Raw genomic sequence first — 19,836 nt, 5'->3', positions numbered from 1 at the left:
AATAGTTGTAGACAACTTAAATAGGTGTTCATAGGTCATTCTCATAGCCAGACTCGAATTAAGCAAAAGAAGGATATGACAAAACCAATTAATGTTTTTAAGCGATCGCCACATGTTTCTATACCGGTTCTTCAACATGTTGATCAATTATTACCTGAGTCCCAACTTGCCAGAGCACCAATTGTTTCTGGTAATGATAATAATTTCATATTAGCTAATTGTAATGTTATTTTTCATGAACCAAGTGGTTGAAGATGTAGTTGATGAGGCCTTGAAGAACATTGCTTAAGCTGTGGTTAATTCTGAAAGCGAAGAACATGGTGTCCAGTCGCCTGGGATATCTCATGTTAGCAACTCTATGACTAGATCATTGTCCTCAAATTAATGGATCATCTTCTTAAATGGGTCATTCTTGTGGTGAACAGGTGGGAAACACTATTGTCCTAAGTTACAGCATGAGATTGGCTCATGAGATCTACATGATGAATGTAGCATTCCTCATGGGTTGGAGATGTTGCTACTTTAGCAAAGGATGTGATATTAACGTTTTACTCCTATGTTACCTAAGCCTCACTCAAAAAAGCATAAACAGGCTCTAAGTTTAACCAACGCTCTAAACCCTTTCTGAATGAGGACCGTGGAATACCAACTCATTTTAAATGAAGACTCTTTTGTATAATAGCTGGGGCATTAGTAATGATGACTCTCAGACTGAACTTTCTAACATATGTCAGTTGCATTGCCCGAATTTGGTTTGCTTTACGAAGCCAATGGTCACATTTAATTTCATTTCAGCCGCTTATTGGGCTTCGCTAAATTTATATGTTTTTGCTTTTGATTCTAGAGAAACTCTTGCTCTTAGTATTTGGCTACTAAAGTCTTCGACATATGCAGATCCTTTAGTTATTTCTATATCTTATCAACAAGTTATTATCCATTATACTTTTGATCATGTCCTAAATCAGTTTACCTTTGTTTATGCAAGCACTTCTTTTATTAAAATAAGAGATTTGTGGGCTGATCTGCAGTGACAAACAAAAGTTCCACAAATGGCTATTGGTGATTTCAATGTTATACTTGGTGTTCATGAGCAAATGGGAGGATGCAGACCATCTTAGATTTCTTGTGATGAGTTTAGTACTACGTCTGATTGTTCTAATTTTACGCACTTTGATACTTCTTGGGTAGTTTTCACATAGTCTAACGGTTGGAAGTTTTGTGGTCACACAAAAAGAAGGCTAGATTATTTTTTTTTGTGATATGAGTTGGTTTAATTCATGGCCTCATTCTACATACGTTGCCTTGCCAAAGGTAGTCTCAGTACATAATCCCTTTATGTTTTCTACTTCAAGAATTTGGAGCAGTGGTCCTCATCTTTTCGTTTTCAACACTATGGGTTCAACATTCATCTTTTTGAGAAACTTTAACTTAGTGTTGGTTGAATACAATTGTTCATGGTTGCCCCATATTTATCATGCTGCAAAATTGAAAGCTCTAAAAGTTTGTATGCGCCATTGGAATTTTTCTATATTTGGTGATGTTCATAATAGAGTGGTTGATGCTCGACATAATCTCTCTTTGATTCGGCAGAGGATTTTAACTAAGGGTATCAATGACCCTTTTTTTTAGAGGAGATTATCACTAAGGCTACAGTAATGAAGTCTTTTGAAGTGCGGGAGGTTTTTGGGAGGTTTACGACTTATTCCTTAACCATCCAAAAGTCATAATCGTCAACTTCTTCTCTTTCGCGGAAATCCCCCTCCAAAATTCCAGCCTTCGTCGCCGACTCCTTCCTCTGGTTGGAGTATGTCGGTTTTCCTTTGTTGCTTCTCCTCTCTAGCCCGTTACCCACGCCCTCTAGTCCCCATCTTCCCCCCCCATTCCGCCATTTTCCCTCTTGCTGCATCCCAGGCCATTACCCACACCCTTAAGTCATCCCCTTGTCCCCCTTTCAAACCTTCATTTCCACTTTCTTTTTCTCATCCTCCTCTGTTTTTATACTTTCCTGTGGCGTTTTGGTTCATATTTACTTTTGGCTTTTTTGAGCTTTATCTCAATTTTCTTGAGTTGTCTCAATCTTCTGAGCTTGTCTCAGTTCAGAACCTTCAGACACCTATTTTGCTCCGATGCTTCTTTCTATCACATGTCCATAACTACCAACCACTACTACTCGGCCCCGGGTGCTTCTCCTAGGCAACGCACTTGGGTTTTGGGTGGCTGTTAAAGTGCATTTTGCACTATTTGGTAGGATTATGGGAGCTTTCACTGCGCGGGTGGCTCGCTCATCCCCATTTTCTGTTGATCCAGTTGCCCTTTTTGGTTCATTTTCTTGGTGGTGGTGGTGGTGGTAGCCTTGCAATGGAGACGCGTTAGATTTGGTGGTGGTGGTGGTAGCCTTGCGATGGAGACGCGTTAGATTTGGTGGTGGTAGCTGGTTTCCTCTTTAATTTTAGGGTTTTTGTTGTTTGTCAGTTATGCTCTTTGGGCTTTTATGTTGTATTTACTTTTTCTTGATGGGCTTGTATTTTGGTTATGGGATGCCTTTTAGGCTCTCTTTTCTTTGTACTTGTCTGTTTGTTTAATGGAAAAATGACTTAGTTTGTTCAACAACAAAAAAAAGTGCAGGAGGTTTTTGGAAAGATATAGCTCGTGTTAAGTGGTTGCTCTAAGGGGATCAAAAATTTTCTTTTTTCATGCCTGTGCACATAAGAAATCCTCTAGTTCTCATATTAGCTATGTTTATGATGTAAATAATCTTCTTACTGATCTGCAAGCCATTACGAACCAAATTGTACTTTGTCAGGTATTAATGAAGTTTGTGAGATCATTCAACCTATGGTCACTGAATCCGAAAATGTTTAATTATTTGCATTACCTACTGACAAGGTCTAAAATATCGATATTATCCCGATATTTCCGATATCATCGATATTTTAGACCTTGATAGAAACTCTATGTGGTACTAAGTCACTCATGTATCTTATCATGCAATGTATAAAGTGTAAAATAGTGTACTAATTCATTATATATAAATGATTATGGTGTGTTTAAACTTCTTTCATTAATTACTTCATATTTTCTACACTCATAATGTTTGCCAGCTCGCTATATAATCAACTTAAATCAGTTAAATCCATCATGCAATGCATTTCCTTCCAATTTTTTGTGATAAACTAATAGATAATTGACTAAATAAACATCCTGCAAAGTTTCAATAAAAATTTCCAAGTTTTTCTTACAATTTCCGTGGTTTTTATTTAATTTTTATCGATATCAATAATATCTCGATATTTCCATCGAAATTTCCGTATTTTTGGACTACCAATATTTCCGATATCATTTATATTTTATACCTTGCAGACTGATGAGGAAATTAAGGAGTCAAATTTCTCTTTAAGTGCTTCTAGTGTACACGGGCCAGATGGTTTTCCAGGTTTTTTCAATATCATTGTTAGGATATTGTTGGCTATGATATTCAATTTGTGAAACAATTATTTCAATTGAATTGGTTAAACCCTATGCCAATAGCAATTTCTTAGCATTGATACTGAAGGTCAAAGTTGCTATTTCACTTACTCAATTTCGATATTTTGCCTTAGCGAATTTTCTTTTCAAGACTACTAGTAAAATATTGGCAGTTTGTCTTTCTTATGTTGTTGCACGCATGTTGTGACTATGAAGCATCATGTAACTTGATTAACACCTGGATGAACCTGTTTATGGATACTTATTCCATAAAGCTGTCAGCTTGCCCATGTACTCCTGGCGATCGGAAAACTCTTTACATATCCTAGTTAGACTTAGCTCATAAGGGGCCGGCTTTAGCGCTCGACATTATCCTCTTTTAAGCCCATTGGATCTTGAGCTTCTTAATCCCCTTTGGGTTTTTTGTAGAGTTGTAGGATATGTATTTGTCATATCACTTAGGGCAACTCTCCGTGTTAGGCTAATGGTTCTCATACCTCTTCTTCATTGACGGCAATCTACTTTTTGTCTTGTTCAGTTGCTTGGTTGTATGTGATTCCCACTGATAGCACCAAACTATTAAATTACAAACCCTTGATGGGCTTACAATATGGACTAAAATGAAATGGACCCAAAAGGAGTGGTTCAACCCTCAAAACTAGGTTACATCCACCATGTTGCCCAGATTTTATTGATTTTAGGATTATAACTAGCACTCGGCTGATGCATGAACTTTCTCCCCTTTCAATCGTTTAACCCCAATACAAAAGGTTCTCATCCCTTTATATAGACCCTCACTGAATCCCCTAACCTTGGGCTTCCCTAATCTTGCATTTAATACACAACCTATGTAGACTAGCATACTGCCACATTTTCACCTATCAACCAGACATTCGACTGTGAAGTGACATGTGTTCAGTCGAGATGGACGAGTGATGAGGGATGAGCATTGCGCTCAACTTAGTTATCCAACCCGGGCTCTCTAAGCATCGTTCCGACTACCTCTGCGTCTCATTCTAGGTATTTGCTAGTGGATTTGAGTCACCATATGACCTAATTGACATATAGGTAGACCTATTCCTGGAGACTTATGCCAAAACTGTCGGCCTGCTTACGTGCCCATTGTAGTCGGAAAACTCTTTAAATATCCTGGTTGGGCTAAGCTCATAAGCGATTGGCTTTAGCACTCGAGAGTATCCTTTATTAAGCCCCTTGGACCTTGGGCTTCCTGATCCCCCTTGGGTTTTTCATGGCTTCTTTCCAGCCTGTACCATTTTGTGGGACTGAAAGTGCCCAATGTTAATACTTGTTGTTAAGTTAGCTCATGCATAGGGTTGGCAATATTCGTGGCTTGAAAATAACTCTTCTAGTGTAGTATTTTGTTTTGCTTCTGGTTTTCTTTCTCTGCATTGGTCGCTCTAGACTCGTTGGAGAAATTGTTTTTCTTGGTTGCCACACATGGCTTTTCATTGCACTCAGACATTTCGAAAAGGGAATGTTGTTGCTGACATATTAGCCTATTTAGGGATTCTCTCATCTTCTCATACTTGGCATGCCAATCCTCCTCTTGAGATTCTTCCTTTTCTAAAATTAGATTTCTTAGCATGCCGACCTTTAGGTTTATCTCTCATTTTTGATGTTTCATTTTCTTTTTTACCTAATCCTTTTGGATATTGTTTTTTGCTTTGCATCTTTTATTGCAGGTTCTTACATTTTGGTCTTATGTCCCCCCCTCCTTCCCCCTCTTTTCCCGTATTTTCCTTTTCAAGAAGGGTAAAGTTTATGTCCCCCTCTCTTTTCTTGTATTTTGTTTTTCTTGCTTTATAAGGAGTAAGGTTTATGTCATCCCTGACTTGGTGTAATTTTTTTTTTCATATCAATAAAACTTTCTCATACCGTCGAGATTCTCAAAAAAAAAAAATCTAGCGGGATCAGTCAATTCCTTCTTCTTAACAAATAACAAAGAAGTACACAAGGTAACACATGAAATACAGGACTAGTCACAAGAATTGCAATCCTAACCCGATGTTTCAAGGAAAATTGCTTAAGCCTAAGAGAAAACTTAACAGATCACAAAAAAATACACGATATAACACGGTGCAAGAAGGAATTGCTTGCAACATGATTTTCCAATTATTTCATGTATTATACAAACTTGCCAGATAGAATGAACCCCGAATCAATTTCGACGCTGAAATTCCACATCTTTCAATCCATATGGGGAAAATTTTAAATTGACACATAAAAAATATTCCTCACATGATTAGTGTTGTATTAACTTATTAACCGATTAACACTTGAGCACTCCCATATATTTATAAATGTATAATAGTCCAATGTCCATCCCACCTAACAGATAAACATTAGACCATCAAACCACCTTGTTTTTTCCCCCTATGCGTGAAAATCAAACCAACCCCAAGTACCTTTTCAATCACTAGTAAAGGAGTTCGCCCACCAACCCTCCAATGCATCATTTCTGGTTCACTTGCATACCAATTTCTTTATCTTTATGATTATTTTGAAGAATTTTAAAGCAATGGCATGTCTAGCTATGCCTTGGTATAATTCCATAGTACTCAATTAGCAATTATGTAGCTAGTCTGCAGTTCATCTTACAAATATACGGGTCCCATATTTTTCAGAAAGGGTGTGTGATTAGTTTACTCAATTCGTAACCTAAACTCAATCGTTGATTCTTAGTCATGAAAATAGGTGGCCAACATCGATTTGGTGCAACATATATATTTTTTTTTCCAAACCCCAAAGAGCCTTACTGTGACGAAAGAGATTAAAGCGTGTGAGAGATCAATTCTCCATCCATATATTCCTGTCTTTGGTTTATAAAATTGTAGCTGCCTTGCATATATTTATCTATCAATTTCAATTTCCATAAAAAGGACACAAGACCTGCAGGCTTTAGCCGCGACGCAATAGAGATATCTCAACCCCATGTCATGCTCACCAAGTTGGTATGTCTTTCAGATTATTTCTTAAAGTTAGCTATCCACTCTAGTTGGTCTTCCTTAAAGTTAGTGTTACAACATTTTTATATCGATCCCCGATCGACCAACAATTCTCACTAACTAGCGCTCATTTATTCTTTCTCTAATGGGTTCACTTGGTTCATTTTCAAGTGTTGTTCTATTAACCCTAGGAGTGCTACTAGTTTCCTTCTTTGTTAACCCGGCATGTTCCACTTCAAGAAGAGCTCTCCGTCTTCGCGACCACCAGGCCATGCAAAACGGGTTCAAGGTGACTCTCAAACACATTGATTCTGATAAAAACTTGACCAAAATCGAGCGTTTCCAACGCAGAATCAGTCGTGGCCGAAAAAGGTTGCAAAGGCTCAACGCAATGGTCTTAGCCGCTTCACCATCAGATCAGGATTCCGGTGTTACGTCTCCTGTCCACGCCGGTCAAGGAGAGTTTTTAATGAAGTTGTCGATTGGTAATCCGGCAGATACCTTCAACGCCATTATGGACACCGGCAGCGATCTCATTTGGACTCAGTGCAAGCCGTGTGAGGACTGTTATGATCAACCAACCCCAATCTTCGACCCGACAAAGTCCTCAACATTCTCAAAGCTATCATGCGAAAGCGAGCTTTGTGAAGCACTACCATCCCAAACATGCACCAACAGTTCATGCGAGTACTACTACGCCTATGGGGATTCTTCCTCCACGAATGGGATTCTCGCAACCGAAACGTTCACATTCGGAGACGTTTCGGTTCCCAAAATAGGGTTTGGATGTGGCAAAGACAATGAAGGTGGTGGCTTTGATCAAGGCTCCGGACTTGTGGGGTTAGGCCGTGGACCGTTGTCCTTGGTTTCGCAGCTCAAGGAGCCCAAATTCTCGTATTGCTTGACTTCCATTGACGACACAGAAGGTAGTAGCACACTTTTGATGGGGTCTTTAGCAAGCTTGAACAACACTAAATCAGGTCCTGCAAATATCATAACTACCCCTTTGATCAAAAATCCAAATCGTGACCAATCAACTTTCTACTATCTCACCCTAGAAGGCATCACGGTGGGTGAAACTCGATTGCACCTTAAAAAAGACACTTTTACGCTCGGAGATGATGGGAGTGGTGGCCTAATCATAGACTCGGGGACAACTCTTACGTATATAGAAGAGGATGCTTTTGATGCACTCAAGAAAGAGTTCACTTCCCAGATTAAACTTTCGGAGGCGGATGCGACAGACACGGTGGGGCTTGACGCGTGCTACAAGCTGCCGAAAGACGTTAACTCTGGAAAGGTAGAGGTGCCAAAGTTGGTGTTTAATTTCAAGGGTGCGGATTTGGAATTACCAGGTGAAAACTATATTCTGGTGGATACGGATGTTGGGGTGCTTTGCTTGGCCATGGGGTCTGCGAGCTCGATGTCTGTTTTTGGAAATTTTCAGCAACAGAATATGTTGGTTTACCATGATCTTGCCGAGGAAACACTCTCGTTTGTTCCTACGAAATGTGACCAGTTGTGATCGAGTACTCGGTATTTGCCCTTTATTTGTGTTAAACTTTGACTGCGCCCACGTTTACTTTCCTCATCATTTAAAAAATTATTTTCTTTTCTTCTTAAACTAAAGTCGTGATGTGTTTAGCTAAATCTGCTATAAAGTAATGAATCAAATGAAAATAAAATTAGTCTATAATTCAGTTTTTAAAGATATTGAAATTTTCATACCACACTGTCATGGTATGGTAGCTGTAAATCCTAATTAATCTGTGTTTTTTTTCCTATTTATTTGTTTGCAATATATATATATATGCATTTCAATAATCCAAACCATTTATATTTTTATGCATCATTCATAGATCATCTTAACAAAAAATTAAACAAATCCAAAATCCTTTTAATTATACGGTAATTTGATCCTCTGATTTAGGAATTTATTTTCTCCCCACATTCTCCAACTACAATGGGTGATCATCACCATTCAACATATTATGAGCATCGCCGTAACATATATTGTATGTAGAGTTTTCCCTTTTTCTTCATAAAAAACGATCATTTAATAATTATAAATTGATTTCCTTCCAGATTTAAACTCACTAATTAGGAGAGGATCAAATTGATTTTCTTTTAAATATATGTAAATATCACAAAGCCAATGATTCAGGCCTTGACAATGTATTTAACCTTGCTACAAAATTGTATATAACTTAAATCTGAAAGCGATTAAAAGGTTATATTTATTATCTATTTATACCATTATTTATACTATCTCTCTAATAAAGGTAAAATCAACAAACACATACGAGCCATATCTTTATTAAAAATATATATATATATAAATATGTGGTAAGAATAAGGGTTTAGAAAGAAAAAAAGTCGCTACAGATTTTGTAGTAACAGGCTCCATTCGTATTTGGCCCTTTACCATATGTGTCAAATACAAAAGGTTTTTACAGTGTTACAAATACCTATATCATAGCAAAGAGATGGAAGGAATGGTAAAATATCTTTCTGCCCTTTTCTTATTTTTTTGAAAAACAAAATTAAATTACAACGGAAATCTTTGACGGATAAGTTTCTCCCCTGTTGTGCGTAAAATGTATGAGTAATACTAGGAAGACTAAATTTGTAGACTAAATTTGCAAATTAAATTATGTGTCATTAATAGAAAATGAGCACGTTTATCAACATTTAAGTAATAATTCACTCATCAACTTTCATATCATTTAATTTACAAAATTTAATCTACAAAATTGGTCTCCCTAGCATTACTCAAAATATATACATATACCCCTCCAATGCAATGCAGGTCACTTCGTAGTCAAGAAAACCAAACAATTTAAACGAAGAAATAAAAGAGTCACGATGCGCCATCACTTCGTTGATCATGGCATCGAGTATCACCTTATCCTTGAGGCCTACAATGCGTCGGATAGGACGCTGCCTGACCCCCGCTTCACCACCGCAGGTTATGACGCTCTTATCTGGGACAAGCCTCCGCAGCATTTTAGGAAATTGAACTCCTTTGTTTTTATTCCCGGAGAAGGAGACCCGCCAGTCCGACATTAAATTCATTCCGTATTTTAATTGGTACCCTAAGTACGGACATACTATTGGCTATGGACTATAAAGGATTGTTGATTTCTGTTGTAATGAATAAATGGAGGATAATATTATTACCCAATTCTTAATTTTCTCTGAATCTTTGTGTGTTTTATACGCTAATGGTTTTCTCTTACTGGTAGAGGCTCACACACCATGTTTGTGTGAGCAGAATTTTTTTCAATTTTATTAGGGTTTGTGTGTGTGACAGTGAGCAGTAAAGGAAAGAGAGTGGTGACTGTTGAGGACAATTTTTTTAAGGAAGATGAAATGTGAGAGTCTAAAGACTCCGGTGTTTCATAGTACTTGAAAACTAGTTATTTAGAGTTTTGAGAGTAAGTTGTACTCACGGATTCCCATGACAGATCGTTGGAGAGCATACTTGAAAACTAGTGATTTAGAATTTTGAGAGTAAGATGCTTTGACGATTGAGCGTTCTACTCACGGACTGCCATGACAGATCGTTGGAGAGCATACTTGAAAACTAGTTATTTAGAATTTTGCGAGCAAGATGCTTTGACGATTGAGCGTTCTACTCACGGATTGCCATGACAGATCAGTTGGAGAGCATACTTGAAAACTAGTTATATAGAATTTTGAGAGTAAGATGCTTTGACGATTGAGCGTTCTACTCACGGATTGCCATGACAGATCAGTTGGAGAGCAAACTGAGAGTATGGGGCATTATCCTGCGGCGGATTCTATCTATGGTGGAGTCTTTGGAAGCACTAGTCGTGAGTCTCTCACTCCAATTTCGGATTTAGATATAAGGATTTGGCAATCATCACAAGATGCAACAATAGAAGAGGGGCTATAATTAGAAGAACTCTGACCTGCCTCAGAACCTTATACCTCAGGACTTGGGAGTTGGGGAGATCACTAAGGTAGAGAGGGTTTAAGGCGGTAAGTATATTCCATATTTAAACCCATTCCCCCTACCGAGCCGACCCCCAACCCGTACAACATTGTCCAGGACCAGTAAAATGTATCTTGCAAGAATTTTGCCACTCGATCTGCACTTGCAAACTTCTGCAACAAGGTACCATTAAGACTTGACTTTCATGTTTGATTGCATGTAGTGAACTTGTGACACACTAATTCGGCAACAAATAAGCACTACATTTCTCATCAACACAATCATTCTTTTCACCAAATGAATTAAATTACTGTACAATAATCGAAAATCTCGTGTAGTTTTTGGCTGTATGTACATATATACAAAGGAAAAAAGATACCCCTGCTGCAACATTAAAGAATGGAGGAAGAAAACAAATCTGTATTAATTCCATGGACCATGGGCAGCAAAATGTAAGCGCCAATATCGTCAACCCCCTTTCATATTGTCCATCAACTTCCTCATCCACCTGAACGGGAAATCTCTTCCCCAAAGCTGCATTAACAATATACCCGAGAGGGGGGAGGATGGGATTAGAAAGAGTACTAAAGTTTCTTAATGTTTTAGTTATAAAGTATGGAGATCGTGAAAATAGGGAAATGGAATACAAACTTTTGATTGGTAGAACGTTGTATGTCGCTTTTTTGGTATTCAACTGAGACAAAACCTTGAGTTGTTGCGACTGCTGGCTCAGGAGACCCCTGTGTACTCACAGTTGGAACGCTTCTGGAGCTTATCCCTATAGAAACAGTTCAACAAGCATTATGCTTTTACAGATATGATTGAGTAGGGCCAGTAATTAGAAATTAAAAAAAAATGATTTTAGTGAACAACTCAATGGATGGAGGACACAGTTAGGGACGCGAAGGTTACTTCGTTGGTAAAGTGAGTGATGGTAAGAACAGAGTTAAGTAAATTCAGTAAATAATCTACTTCACTATCAGTTCTGGTACATAGGTATATGCTCCCAATGTATTTATTCGAAAAACAAGTGGCCCCATTGGAGGAGTTGGAGGATGAACTGATGAGTTAAAGAACATGGACTAAAGCAACGGACAAAGTAACGACCAATAATCCATGTGTACATGAGCAGGCTTAAGAATACAATAGTAAAAGGGAATTTGTTATGGAAATGCAAATAACACAAACTTAGAAAAGGATCATTTTTCAAAGACTAGAAAGAGCTATATAAATTTCACAGCGAGGAGCCGGAAGAGAATTTATAGATTGCAATCTGAGCAAGGGTCACCCCTACAGCATCATACATTAGAATTCCGATGAATTCAGATCCTGACTAGTGCAGATAAGTATGATATTTGATATATTCTTTCAATTACTTTTCCTTTCCATCTTCAGTTAATTACTGTTTTTTGTACATGTAATGTACCCTGACTCGAATAAAGTTCAATTGTATACTTAGGAAATTTACGGTTCAGTAGGTGCATATCAAAACAAATGCGAAAAACGACATGAAAACAAAGACCACCAATGAAATCAAGGAAAGAGCCAGAACCCACAAAAGAATAGGTAAACGAGACCACAAAAAGAGCAGCTTCAAGATCCCTGCTTAAACTCACAAATAGGAATACTAAAAGAGAATATATTCCAAAGAATCAATGCAGTGTTTTCGAATATAGTAAACCAATTTTTTCTTTCAATCAGTATTCAACCTTTCGGAAGTTCTGTTAAATCATCAGATGTATCTTATAAGCAACCGAATGAGACAAATTGTAGCATTCATTAATTATAGTATGACATACAAAAAGAAGGAAACGAAAGGAAAAGGGTCCAATTGAATGAGAAAAACAAATATTACCTTGAAAGATTACGACGAAGAAGAGTAGTGTGATGATCAGAGCAGATATGCCGCTGTATAAAGAGGATGACTTGGATGCTTTCATCTTCTTTGCTACTTTCATTTGTTCAATTCTTGCACGCTTTCTCTTGGCCAGCTCAGTGATCTCCCTAACCAACTTCTGGTCAGCGGCATCCAGTGATGGACGTTTAGGAGGTCGTGGTGGCTTAGGAGCATTCCTAGAGTTTTTCTTCTTACACTGCTCATTCTCACACGCCTTTTCCTCTCGGGGCATATGTCCTTGACTCTCTTCCCCTTCTGAATTCCTTTCTATTAGTGTCTCTACACTGACATTCGAAACCTCGCCAGATTTTTCCAGACTGCTAGATGATACAATGCCACATGTACATGTAATTGATTCATTCAAATGCAAAAACCAACCGAAAACACTACCCAAGAACTTAATTCTCTGTCCGTTGCTCGAAACAACATCTAAGCTCGCATCTTCTTTACTAGTACACCCTCCACTTTCAAGGTCTATTTCAAACTCTTTTTCCCCTGAAGCCATATAAGAACCCTTCCAATCAAAGCAGGACAAGGGCAAACCCTTTTTTTGGTTACGGCTTAAGATGTAATTCCTGGTTACAAATTATCATAAGCCTATGATTCTCAAAGAATCACAGTGATTAACCTTCAAAAACTATCAGAAGAACTCTGCAAATTAAACAAGTTCCAAAGTCTCAATCTTTATAGAACAAACTACACTGATGTGCAAAAAGAACAATAAAAAAAATCCCCCCAAACGAAAAAAAAAATGGATTACGAAGTTCAAGGGGAAGCAAAAACATAGATGGTACCTTTGCGTGGAAGAGAAGAAGTGCTGCAGCTGATGGTGGAGTTAGCACGCACGCAGAGTACGGCAGAAATCAACCTTTTTCTTAAGGAGAAAACAAACGGGAACAAGAAAATATAAAAAGACAAAGATGGACAGATGTAGAATATTCTTATGTGTACTATGTCGTGTGTTTTGTTTGCTACTGTGTTGTAGCCGAAAAGAAAACAGAAAAGATTTTTCTATGTTATCCAAACACAGCTCAACATTACGTGTGGAGCAGAAATTTGTTTTGAATATTTTCTCCAGTTATACATGACTCATGGTGCACTAAACGAGTACTCGAAAAAATTTAACATGACGTGGTAAGCGTTTGGTTGTCCATAAGCTTGGGTCCCACGCACAGAGTGATCCGGAAAGAAAAAGGTCCAGCTGTTTTTACAATACAAGACGGATAATTTTTTTTTTTTATTACATACGATATTATCTGTTATAAAAAACGAGAGATTGATTTAAGTCTTACAATGGGTTAGTCATAATAATTTGATTCAAATTCGTTTTTGACGAGAATCAAACTAAAACTTGTCAGTTACAAATGAAAAAAATTATTACTAAACCGTATTAATAAGTAACCAACCAGGAACAAATTCTTGAAACAACTTAATAGATAAAACACGTATATGGCAAAGTCAATGAATTACAAAATTAAGCACAATTAGTCACACATTTCCAAATCCATTGTTACCATTCACACGAATCTCATTCAAATAACCTATTGCATCGTATTCGTTGGTGCATTGTTGTCGACATTGCTGGAACCCGAAAGTCAACAGCCTTGTCCCAATTTCAGAGAAAGCTTGAACATTCAAACAAGCTTGGCTGATTTTTCCCTGAGGGCCTCTACTCCAGTCCTCCCAAACCACACCATCAGAGCACACTCCATGCTGTTTTGTTGAGTGAGTTATATATGTCCGGTGATTTTCGGAGAAATCAGATCGGAAACAAGGTTTTCAATTTCAGTTCTAAAATTTTGGAATCGAATCACAATTTTCAGATTTAAAACTTGTGGAATTGGATTAATCTTGGAAAGTTCGTAACATAATTCGGAAATTCCTATAATTTATACGTTTTTAATATTCTCGAACTTTATTGTACATGCAGTTTATTGTCCTTTCTTATTATGTAGTATATGCTTATGTATAATTTTAAATAATTGTTTGGTATACTAGTATGCTTATCTTTTTTAATATGCTAGTATATATATGTTTTAACTATAAAAAAAATCAGAATATTTCGAAATATTTTTGTTGGAAAAAGTTCAAAACACTTTCAAAAAAAATTGGATTGAAAATTTGGAATTATCGGAATCCCTAAATCCATTCCAATTTTTCAAAAAAATACTTAGATTCAAAATTTTCAAGTTATTTTACTTTGGGAATCAAAAACACCATTTCAACTTGCAGACTTAGTTACGTGGAACATTAAACAACCTTCAAAGTGAAGGAAATTGAAGAAATTAGAGTTGAAAAGCAAAATACGCATAAAAAACAAAAGAACAAACAGACCACACAACTACAAAATTATATCTTTTATGTAAAATAAAAATAAAAATAAAAATAAAAAGAAACTACGAAATAATACTTCATTAACTGAAAACAAAGAAACACTACAAAATTACCAAGAAAAATACATAACCATAGAGACTACGTAGGAGCAAACATATGCAAATCCTAAACCAAACGAGCAAGAGATCTAAACTTAACGGGCTAGAAATCCTAATCCTTGGCCCACAAGAAAACGAATAAAATAACAATACTAATAAAACTAATTTTCCAACAAATAAGAGTCAAATAGTTCCCGGGTTGGACTTGGATTTGCATTTGAATTCTGATATGGAATTAGTCGGTTTGCAGCCTATAAACAATCAGTGCCAAATATCGTAATTCAATAGTGGATTTTGAATTAGTCGGTTGAAGTTGTGTTTCCTCAGCTACTGACTGTCAACCTGAACAGGAATCTGGCTCGGAATTTTGCTTAATTAGGCTTGGAGAATTTTCGGAATTAACAAGTCTCAAGGGCTCATCAGTAATTTTCGGAATTAAAGGGGCGAGTTTTTTTTTTTTTTTCCTCATCGAAGTAAAAACTTGTACAACCTATAAATTTGAGTATCGCATTCCATTTCGAAGTAGGAAATAACTTGCATTCAGTTTCGTATGTACTAAAATCTAAAAGTTACAAGTACCAACAAACCAAACAAAACAGAGTACGGAAGAACAATTGGAACAAATGGAAAACTTATTACCTACAAGAAGCTCTAAACCGAACTGAGCCACCAAACTGTAAAACAGCAGACCGTAATGCCCACCATTTCTCTCCTCATTTTAATATCATAACATACTTACCTAGATTTGGTGCTCTCCTGTGCATACTGCTACTTGACCCAGACAGACCTGGACCCTGAAAATTTTTCCCAGTGAAAATTAAGCTAGTGCTAAATAAGCAAACAATAATCTGCAACACCACGTTGACAACGCCAACATCTGCTCTCCCTACCCATCAACACCCACGGATATGCTTAAAAAAAACATGCTCTGTGGTTGCTAAAAGCACCCCAATAAAATTTCACTTCTCATCCCAAAGAACCACATTATACGAGCATTGGATATTCAATTTTGAGGACAAGCCATAAAGGTAGCAATTATATCCTTGTTAATTTTCCTGAAGAGTAAGACTACTCACCAAATGTAATTGCAGATTCCCATTCAGTATCGATTGTAACCTCTCCCATAACCCTCGTGCCTCTGACGCTGAAACTCACCAAAATTGTCACGAGGCCTTGAAGGATATGTTTCCATAGGGTTGGGATTGGGGTACCTGCTCCTTGAATCCATGGCCATACTTTCCCCAGCATACTGAGGATTGGCCGAGGTGCCGTCGTGTTCAGAATAATTGTGTGATTTATAACCACCAAAACCCCAAGTCGACATCTGCTGATTAGCCTGTTGTTGACGCCTCTGGGCATCAAGTTGAAGAAAGTCCTCCCACTGCTTTGCATGCATGCCCCTCAGGGGGGCCAGTTTCTTCATGTGGCTCTCTCTTATTTCCCTAATCGCCTTTTATCCGTATAATAAAATGTCAGCAACAAGAAATTTGTACCAAGAGTTCAAGCCTTTTAAAACAATTAGGATTGGCAAGAAAACAGTCAGGGTAGCTGGAGATATACTAGACACGAGTATACCTGATGTTAAAGTAGAGTTATAGGATGGGTTAATAAACCAATTATCACTTCAAGCAAGAAAAAAAGACATAAAAGTGTTTCTCGTTTTATTTGTTCCCAGAGTTGTAACGTAGTCCATACCTCACGATGTCTGTAATTTTCTTCATCTTCTTCCTTGTCACGAATTCTTCCAAGTTCCATTGCCTCTCGTTTGTACTCCATTTCTAATTCTTCCAATGTCTGGGGGATGGCAGAGTAATCAAACTGACGACCAGATTGCATATCAGATCCTTTTTTATCAGAATTCCATCCATCATTTCTATAAGCAGACATGCTTTGATTATGACCATCATATGAATTATATGAGTTTCCCATGTAAGGGGCACAAGCTGGAGAATTTGAACGACTTGGCCGACCTCTAGCTCCGTTATTACCATAAGCTTCATGAAATGAAGAGTATGTCAAGCACTTGATTCAAGATGCTACCACAGATGGCAGCTTTAATTCAACATACTATCTTATTTTCAGAGATAAACCATCTGAGAAAATTTCTGGATAGTTTTTAGTAAATGATTTCATTTTGGAGACAACCCGATCAATTCAGACCCGACCATGAAAGCTACTTCAGAACTCTACACACAATTCTTGAAGATAAGAACTTACCTCTTGCTGCAAACAAATCTAGGCAACAAGCTGATTCTTTGATAAATGGGAAAGATTTTACAGACAGCACGTAGAAAATTCTATACAAACCTAAAAAGCTACAAACATGACAGCCCCATATATACATTGTAAATATATCCGATGCTGTCCCTACCTTGTGGAGGACCCCTGGAAAATTTCTGCATCTCATGACGTATTCGGTCTTCAACAAATTTATCTTTCCTGTGAAACCTTTGTTGAAAATGCGACCCGTTCCGGGGACCAGAATGAGACCTCTGGGATTCAGAACGTTGTAACCGTGCAACAACAGGGCTTCGTTCAGGTGACCTTGATCTAGTCACTTGAGAACCAGAACCATCCCTTTGTTCGCCTTCCTCTTTAATCACTTTATGCACAGCATCCACACCCCTTCTTAATACTAACCTATCCTTGCCACCGACAATGATAAATTTCTCATCCATCTTAATATAGCATCCAATATCCATTTCAATCCTGTTTATCACTTTCTCAGTGAAAAGGGACCTTACATGCTTTTCTCTAGCAGGAACCCTTTCAAAGAAATCTTGAGACTTGCGACTTGCACCAAGGGTAGATGGGCAACCCTAGAGAATTACCAAAATGCATTAGAACATGTTATCATAAAGAAAAAGTAACACCCTTCTATTACCATGATATAAACGACAAACATTTAGGTATGAGATAGAAAAACTAACAAGTCCATAAACATGCTATGAGGTTATATTAGTTTCTGTGGCCTTCATAAATTTCTGACTAGACTATATTTTGCAAAACAACTTACAAAGTACCAAATTTTCTTTGACAGAAAAAGAAGAAGTCATTTTGGTAAAATTCTTAATGCAGCACCACAGAACGCACTATATTTATTGATTTAAATAATAAATGGTGACAACCTACATGGGTTACATCTTGATTAGTTATCGTAGACAAGCAATGGCAATTGACATTAGCTTTCTAATGCAACCCACAGAGGTACATGGGTTATGTGCTTTATGAATAAAAATTATTTTCTTCCTGCCCATGTTGGATGTCTAATGAGATGTGCTTGTCCGTGGGTGGGTGGGTGGGTGTGTACGTGATGCAAACAATGAAAATCTTATCCAGTAAAAGTTAGAAATCACAGGTGTGCTGAACAAAATTAGGTCCTCAACATGACTAGTATGCATGTAGAAAATCTAGAAGTAGAAAGCAATACCAATCTATCTGAACAGGAAATCTAGCAGAGAACCAAAGTAAAGTTCCAGGACAGACACTCCTTCCAATTATTTAGACAATTACAAGATGGTCTAAGATATGCAAACATAATGAAAACATCAAATATAAAGAATGTAAGGGCGTCCACAACATACCCGAACATAACTTATGAATGTCTTCAAGTAGAAAAAGCATTTTATAGCATAAGCAATTGAAAAACAAAAAAAGAATGTAATGTGTTTGCATATGTGTGTGATTTTGCATAAAGATGGCCAGAAAAATAAATAAAGCACTACAATTTTACCTGAGTAAAGTGACCTGGTTCCCCGCAGATTTTGCAAATCATTTCCTCTTCCTTCCTCTTCTTCCAATTCCTCTCAGTAGCTTTTGACTTGGCCTCCCACACCTTAGCTTCTCGGCTGGTAAAATCGGTTGGGACAGCGTTGGGGTCACGAGCTTCCTCTTCCTCATCAGACCCGGCAAGAGACCTTTTGTTTGGTTTTGCCCTATCTTGTGTGTTTGTGGCATTTGAACCAGGAGGGCCAGTGTACTCCTTGTATAGTTCGCTAAAGTCATCATCGATATCTGGGTCCGGTCTCGTTTCCATTGAATTCAACCTTATGAATTCTAACATTCCACAACACAAACCAAACCTTATCAATATCCTCCACAGCCAACAAATTACACACAAGAGGACACAACTTTAAGAAATTCCCAAACACCGTTTTATCAATATCGCAATTCTACAAAAACCCAATTCCCAATTCGATAAGTTCACTTATTACTAAGCAAAACACTTGCACAAATTTATAAACAAGAGCAACAATAAAGGATTAAATTTGTTAACAGGGTCTGTTTCTTTGAGCAGAAAATCCTCATGAAAATTGAAACTACAACAAAAATAAATAAATCGATTACTTGATTGTACAATAACATAAAAGGGCAAATTAGGGGCCTACGAGCGAATGCTTGAAAAAATGACACAAAAATTGAATGAAATTTGGTGTACGGAATGGTTACCTGACGAGTGAAGAGAGTGGAGCCGCAAAGCAGAGGTTTTGCGACGTCGACGAGGAGAAAGCCTAAAGCTTTAGCTAAGAAGGCCCGGGCTAGGGCTGGGTTTGTTTACCCTCTTTACTCCCTGCTGAATTTTCCTTCGTTTTTTTTTTAACATAATATTAATCCGTGCCAACAAAAATGAAAAAATGGTTTGTCCTTGTCCGCCCTAGAGTTTTCAAGGAGTCAGTATAGACATGCTTACGTATAATAGGGTGGTAGTCAAACTATGATTTAAAAGAATTTTAAAAGATTTTAAAAGTGATAGATTTAATAGGATTTATGAAGATTTAAGACTCTTATATGGATTTTAAAGAATTTGAATGAATTTGGTTCGTAGATTTTGATGAATTTTGGTGGATTTTCATTTTTTTTTTATTTTAAAAAAAAAAAGAAAATTTTTTCCCTTGCCCTACTAAACCACTTTATCCCTTCTTTATTTCGTGTCCCCTTTCACACCATCATAGTTCCATCTCTCTCTCAATTTAGCACTGCTACGCCACCAGAAACCCTCAGCAATGACTAGCCTTTTGTTCATTCGATTTTTTATTTATTTAGCAGATGTTCCAGTTCTCCGGCAATTGCAGCAACCTTTGAAAAATCATCCTCATCAGCCTCATCGCCAAAATCTGT

General features: G+C 37.4%; 3 protein-coding genes across 5 annotated transcripts; 1 reads left to right on the top strand and 2 right to left on the bottom strand.

Annotated features, from left to right (window-relative positions):
- Nucleotides 1–6,154: 6,154 nt before the first annotated feature.
- Nucleotides 6,155–8,140, top strand: LOC103444281 (aspartic proteinase nepenthesin-1). The gene has a single exon (XM_070804715.1). The coding sequence runs from the start codon at nt 6,577–6,579 to the stop codon at nt 7,954–7,956; it is 1,380 nt and encodes a 459-aa protein (XP_070660816.1). The 5' UTR covers nt 6,155–6,576; the 3' UTR covers nt 7,957–8,140.
- A 2,491-nt stretch (nt 8,141–10,631) lies between these two features.
- LOC103444282 (uncharacterized) lies at nt 10,632–13,336 on the bottom strand. Its single transcript, XM_008383215.4, has 4 exons — nt 13,081–13,336; nt 12,245–12,937; nt 11,041–11,167; nt 10,632–10,923 (listed from the first exon to the last, which is right to left on the bottom strand). Exons 2-4 carry the CDS (start codon nt 12,789–12,791, stop codon nt 10,890–10,892), a joined length of 708 nt encoding a protein of 235 aa, XP_008381437.3. The 5' UTR covers nt 12,792–12,937; nt 13,081–13,336; the 3' UTR covers nt 10,632–10,889.
- A 1,879-nt stretch (nt 13,337–15,215) lies between these two features.
- Nucleotides 15,216–19,402, bottom strand: LOC103444283 (uncharacterized). Of its 3 annotated transcripts, none has more exons than XR_011571032.1 (6): nt 19,168–19,402; nt 18,452–18,774; nt 17,090–17,537; nt 16,414–16,712; nt 15,795–16,293; nt 15,216–15,512 (listed from the first exon to the last, which is right to left on the bottom strand). XR_011571032.1 is itself a non-coding variant. In XM_008383216.4 (6 exons), the coding sequence occupies exons 2-5, from the start codon at nt 18,752–18,754 to the stop codon at nt 15,818–15,820; spliced, it is 1,401 nt and encodes a 466-aa protein (XP_008381438.3). In that variant the 5' UTR covers nt 18,755–18,774; nt 19,168–19,402; the 3' UTR covers nt 15,216–15,512; nt 15,795–15,817. The 3 variants fall into 3 exon arrangements, 2 of the variants coding, with proteins under 2 accessions (XP_008381438.3, XP_028964513.2); XM_008383216.4 differs by having other exon boundaries at nt 15,795–16,168; XM_029108680.2 differs by having other exon boundaries at nt 15,216–16,293.
- Between the last annotated feature and the right edge of the window lie 434 nt (nt 19,403–19,836).

The sequence above is a fragment of the Malus domestica genome, chromosome 09, assembly GCF_042453785.1.
Source record: "Malus domestica chromosome 09, GDT2T_hap1".
NCBI classification, from domain to species: domain Eukaryota; kingdom Viridiplantae; phylum Streptophyta; class Magnoliopsida; order Rosales; family Rosaceae; genus Malus; species Malus domestica.
The sequence above is the reverse complement of the archived record's forward strand: the minus strand, read 5'-3'. Positions and strand labels throughout refer to the sequence as shown.

Coding starts and splice junctions, on each gene's coding strand:
- LOC103444281 (XM_070804715.1), top strand. CDS start 6,577: ATGGGTTCACTTGGTTCATTTTCAAGTGTTGTTCTATTAACCCTAGGA.
- LOC103444282 (XM_008383215.4), bottom strand. CDS start 12,791: ATGGCTTCAGGGGAAAAAGAGTTTGAAATAGACCTTGAAAGTGGAGGG. Junction 11,168..12,244: donor CTTCGTCGTAATCTTTCAAG/GTAATATTTGTT, acceptor CTGTTTCTATAG/GGATAAGCTCCAGAAGCGTT. Junction 10,924..11,040: donor CAACGTTCTACCAATCAAAA/GTTTGTATTCCA, acceptor TTGTTAATGCAG/CTTTGGGGAAGAGATTTCCC.
- LOC103444283 (XM_008383216.4), bottom strand. CDS start 18,754: ATGGAAACGAGACCGGACCCAGATATCGATGATGACTTTAGCGAACTA. Junction 16,713..17,089: donor TTCCAGGGGTCCTCCACAAG/GTAGGGACAGCA, acceptor CATTTCATGAAG/CTTATGGTAATAACGGAGCT. Junction 16,169..16,413: donor AAAATTACAGACATCGTGAG/GTATGGACTACG, acceptor TACGGATAAAAG/GCGATTAGGGAAATAAGAGA.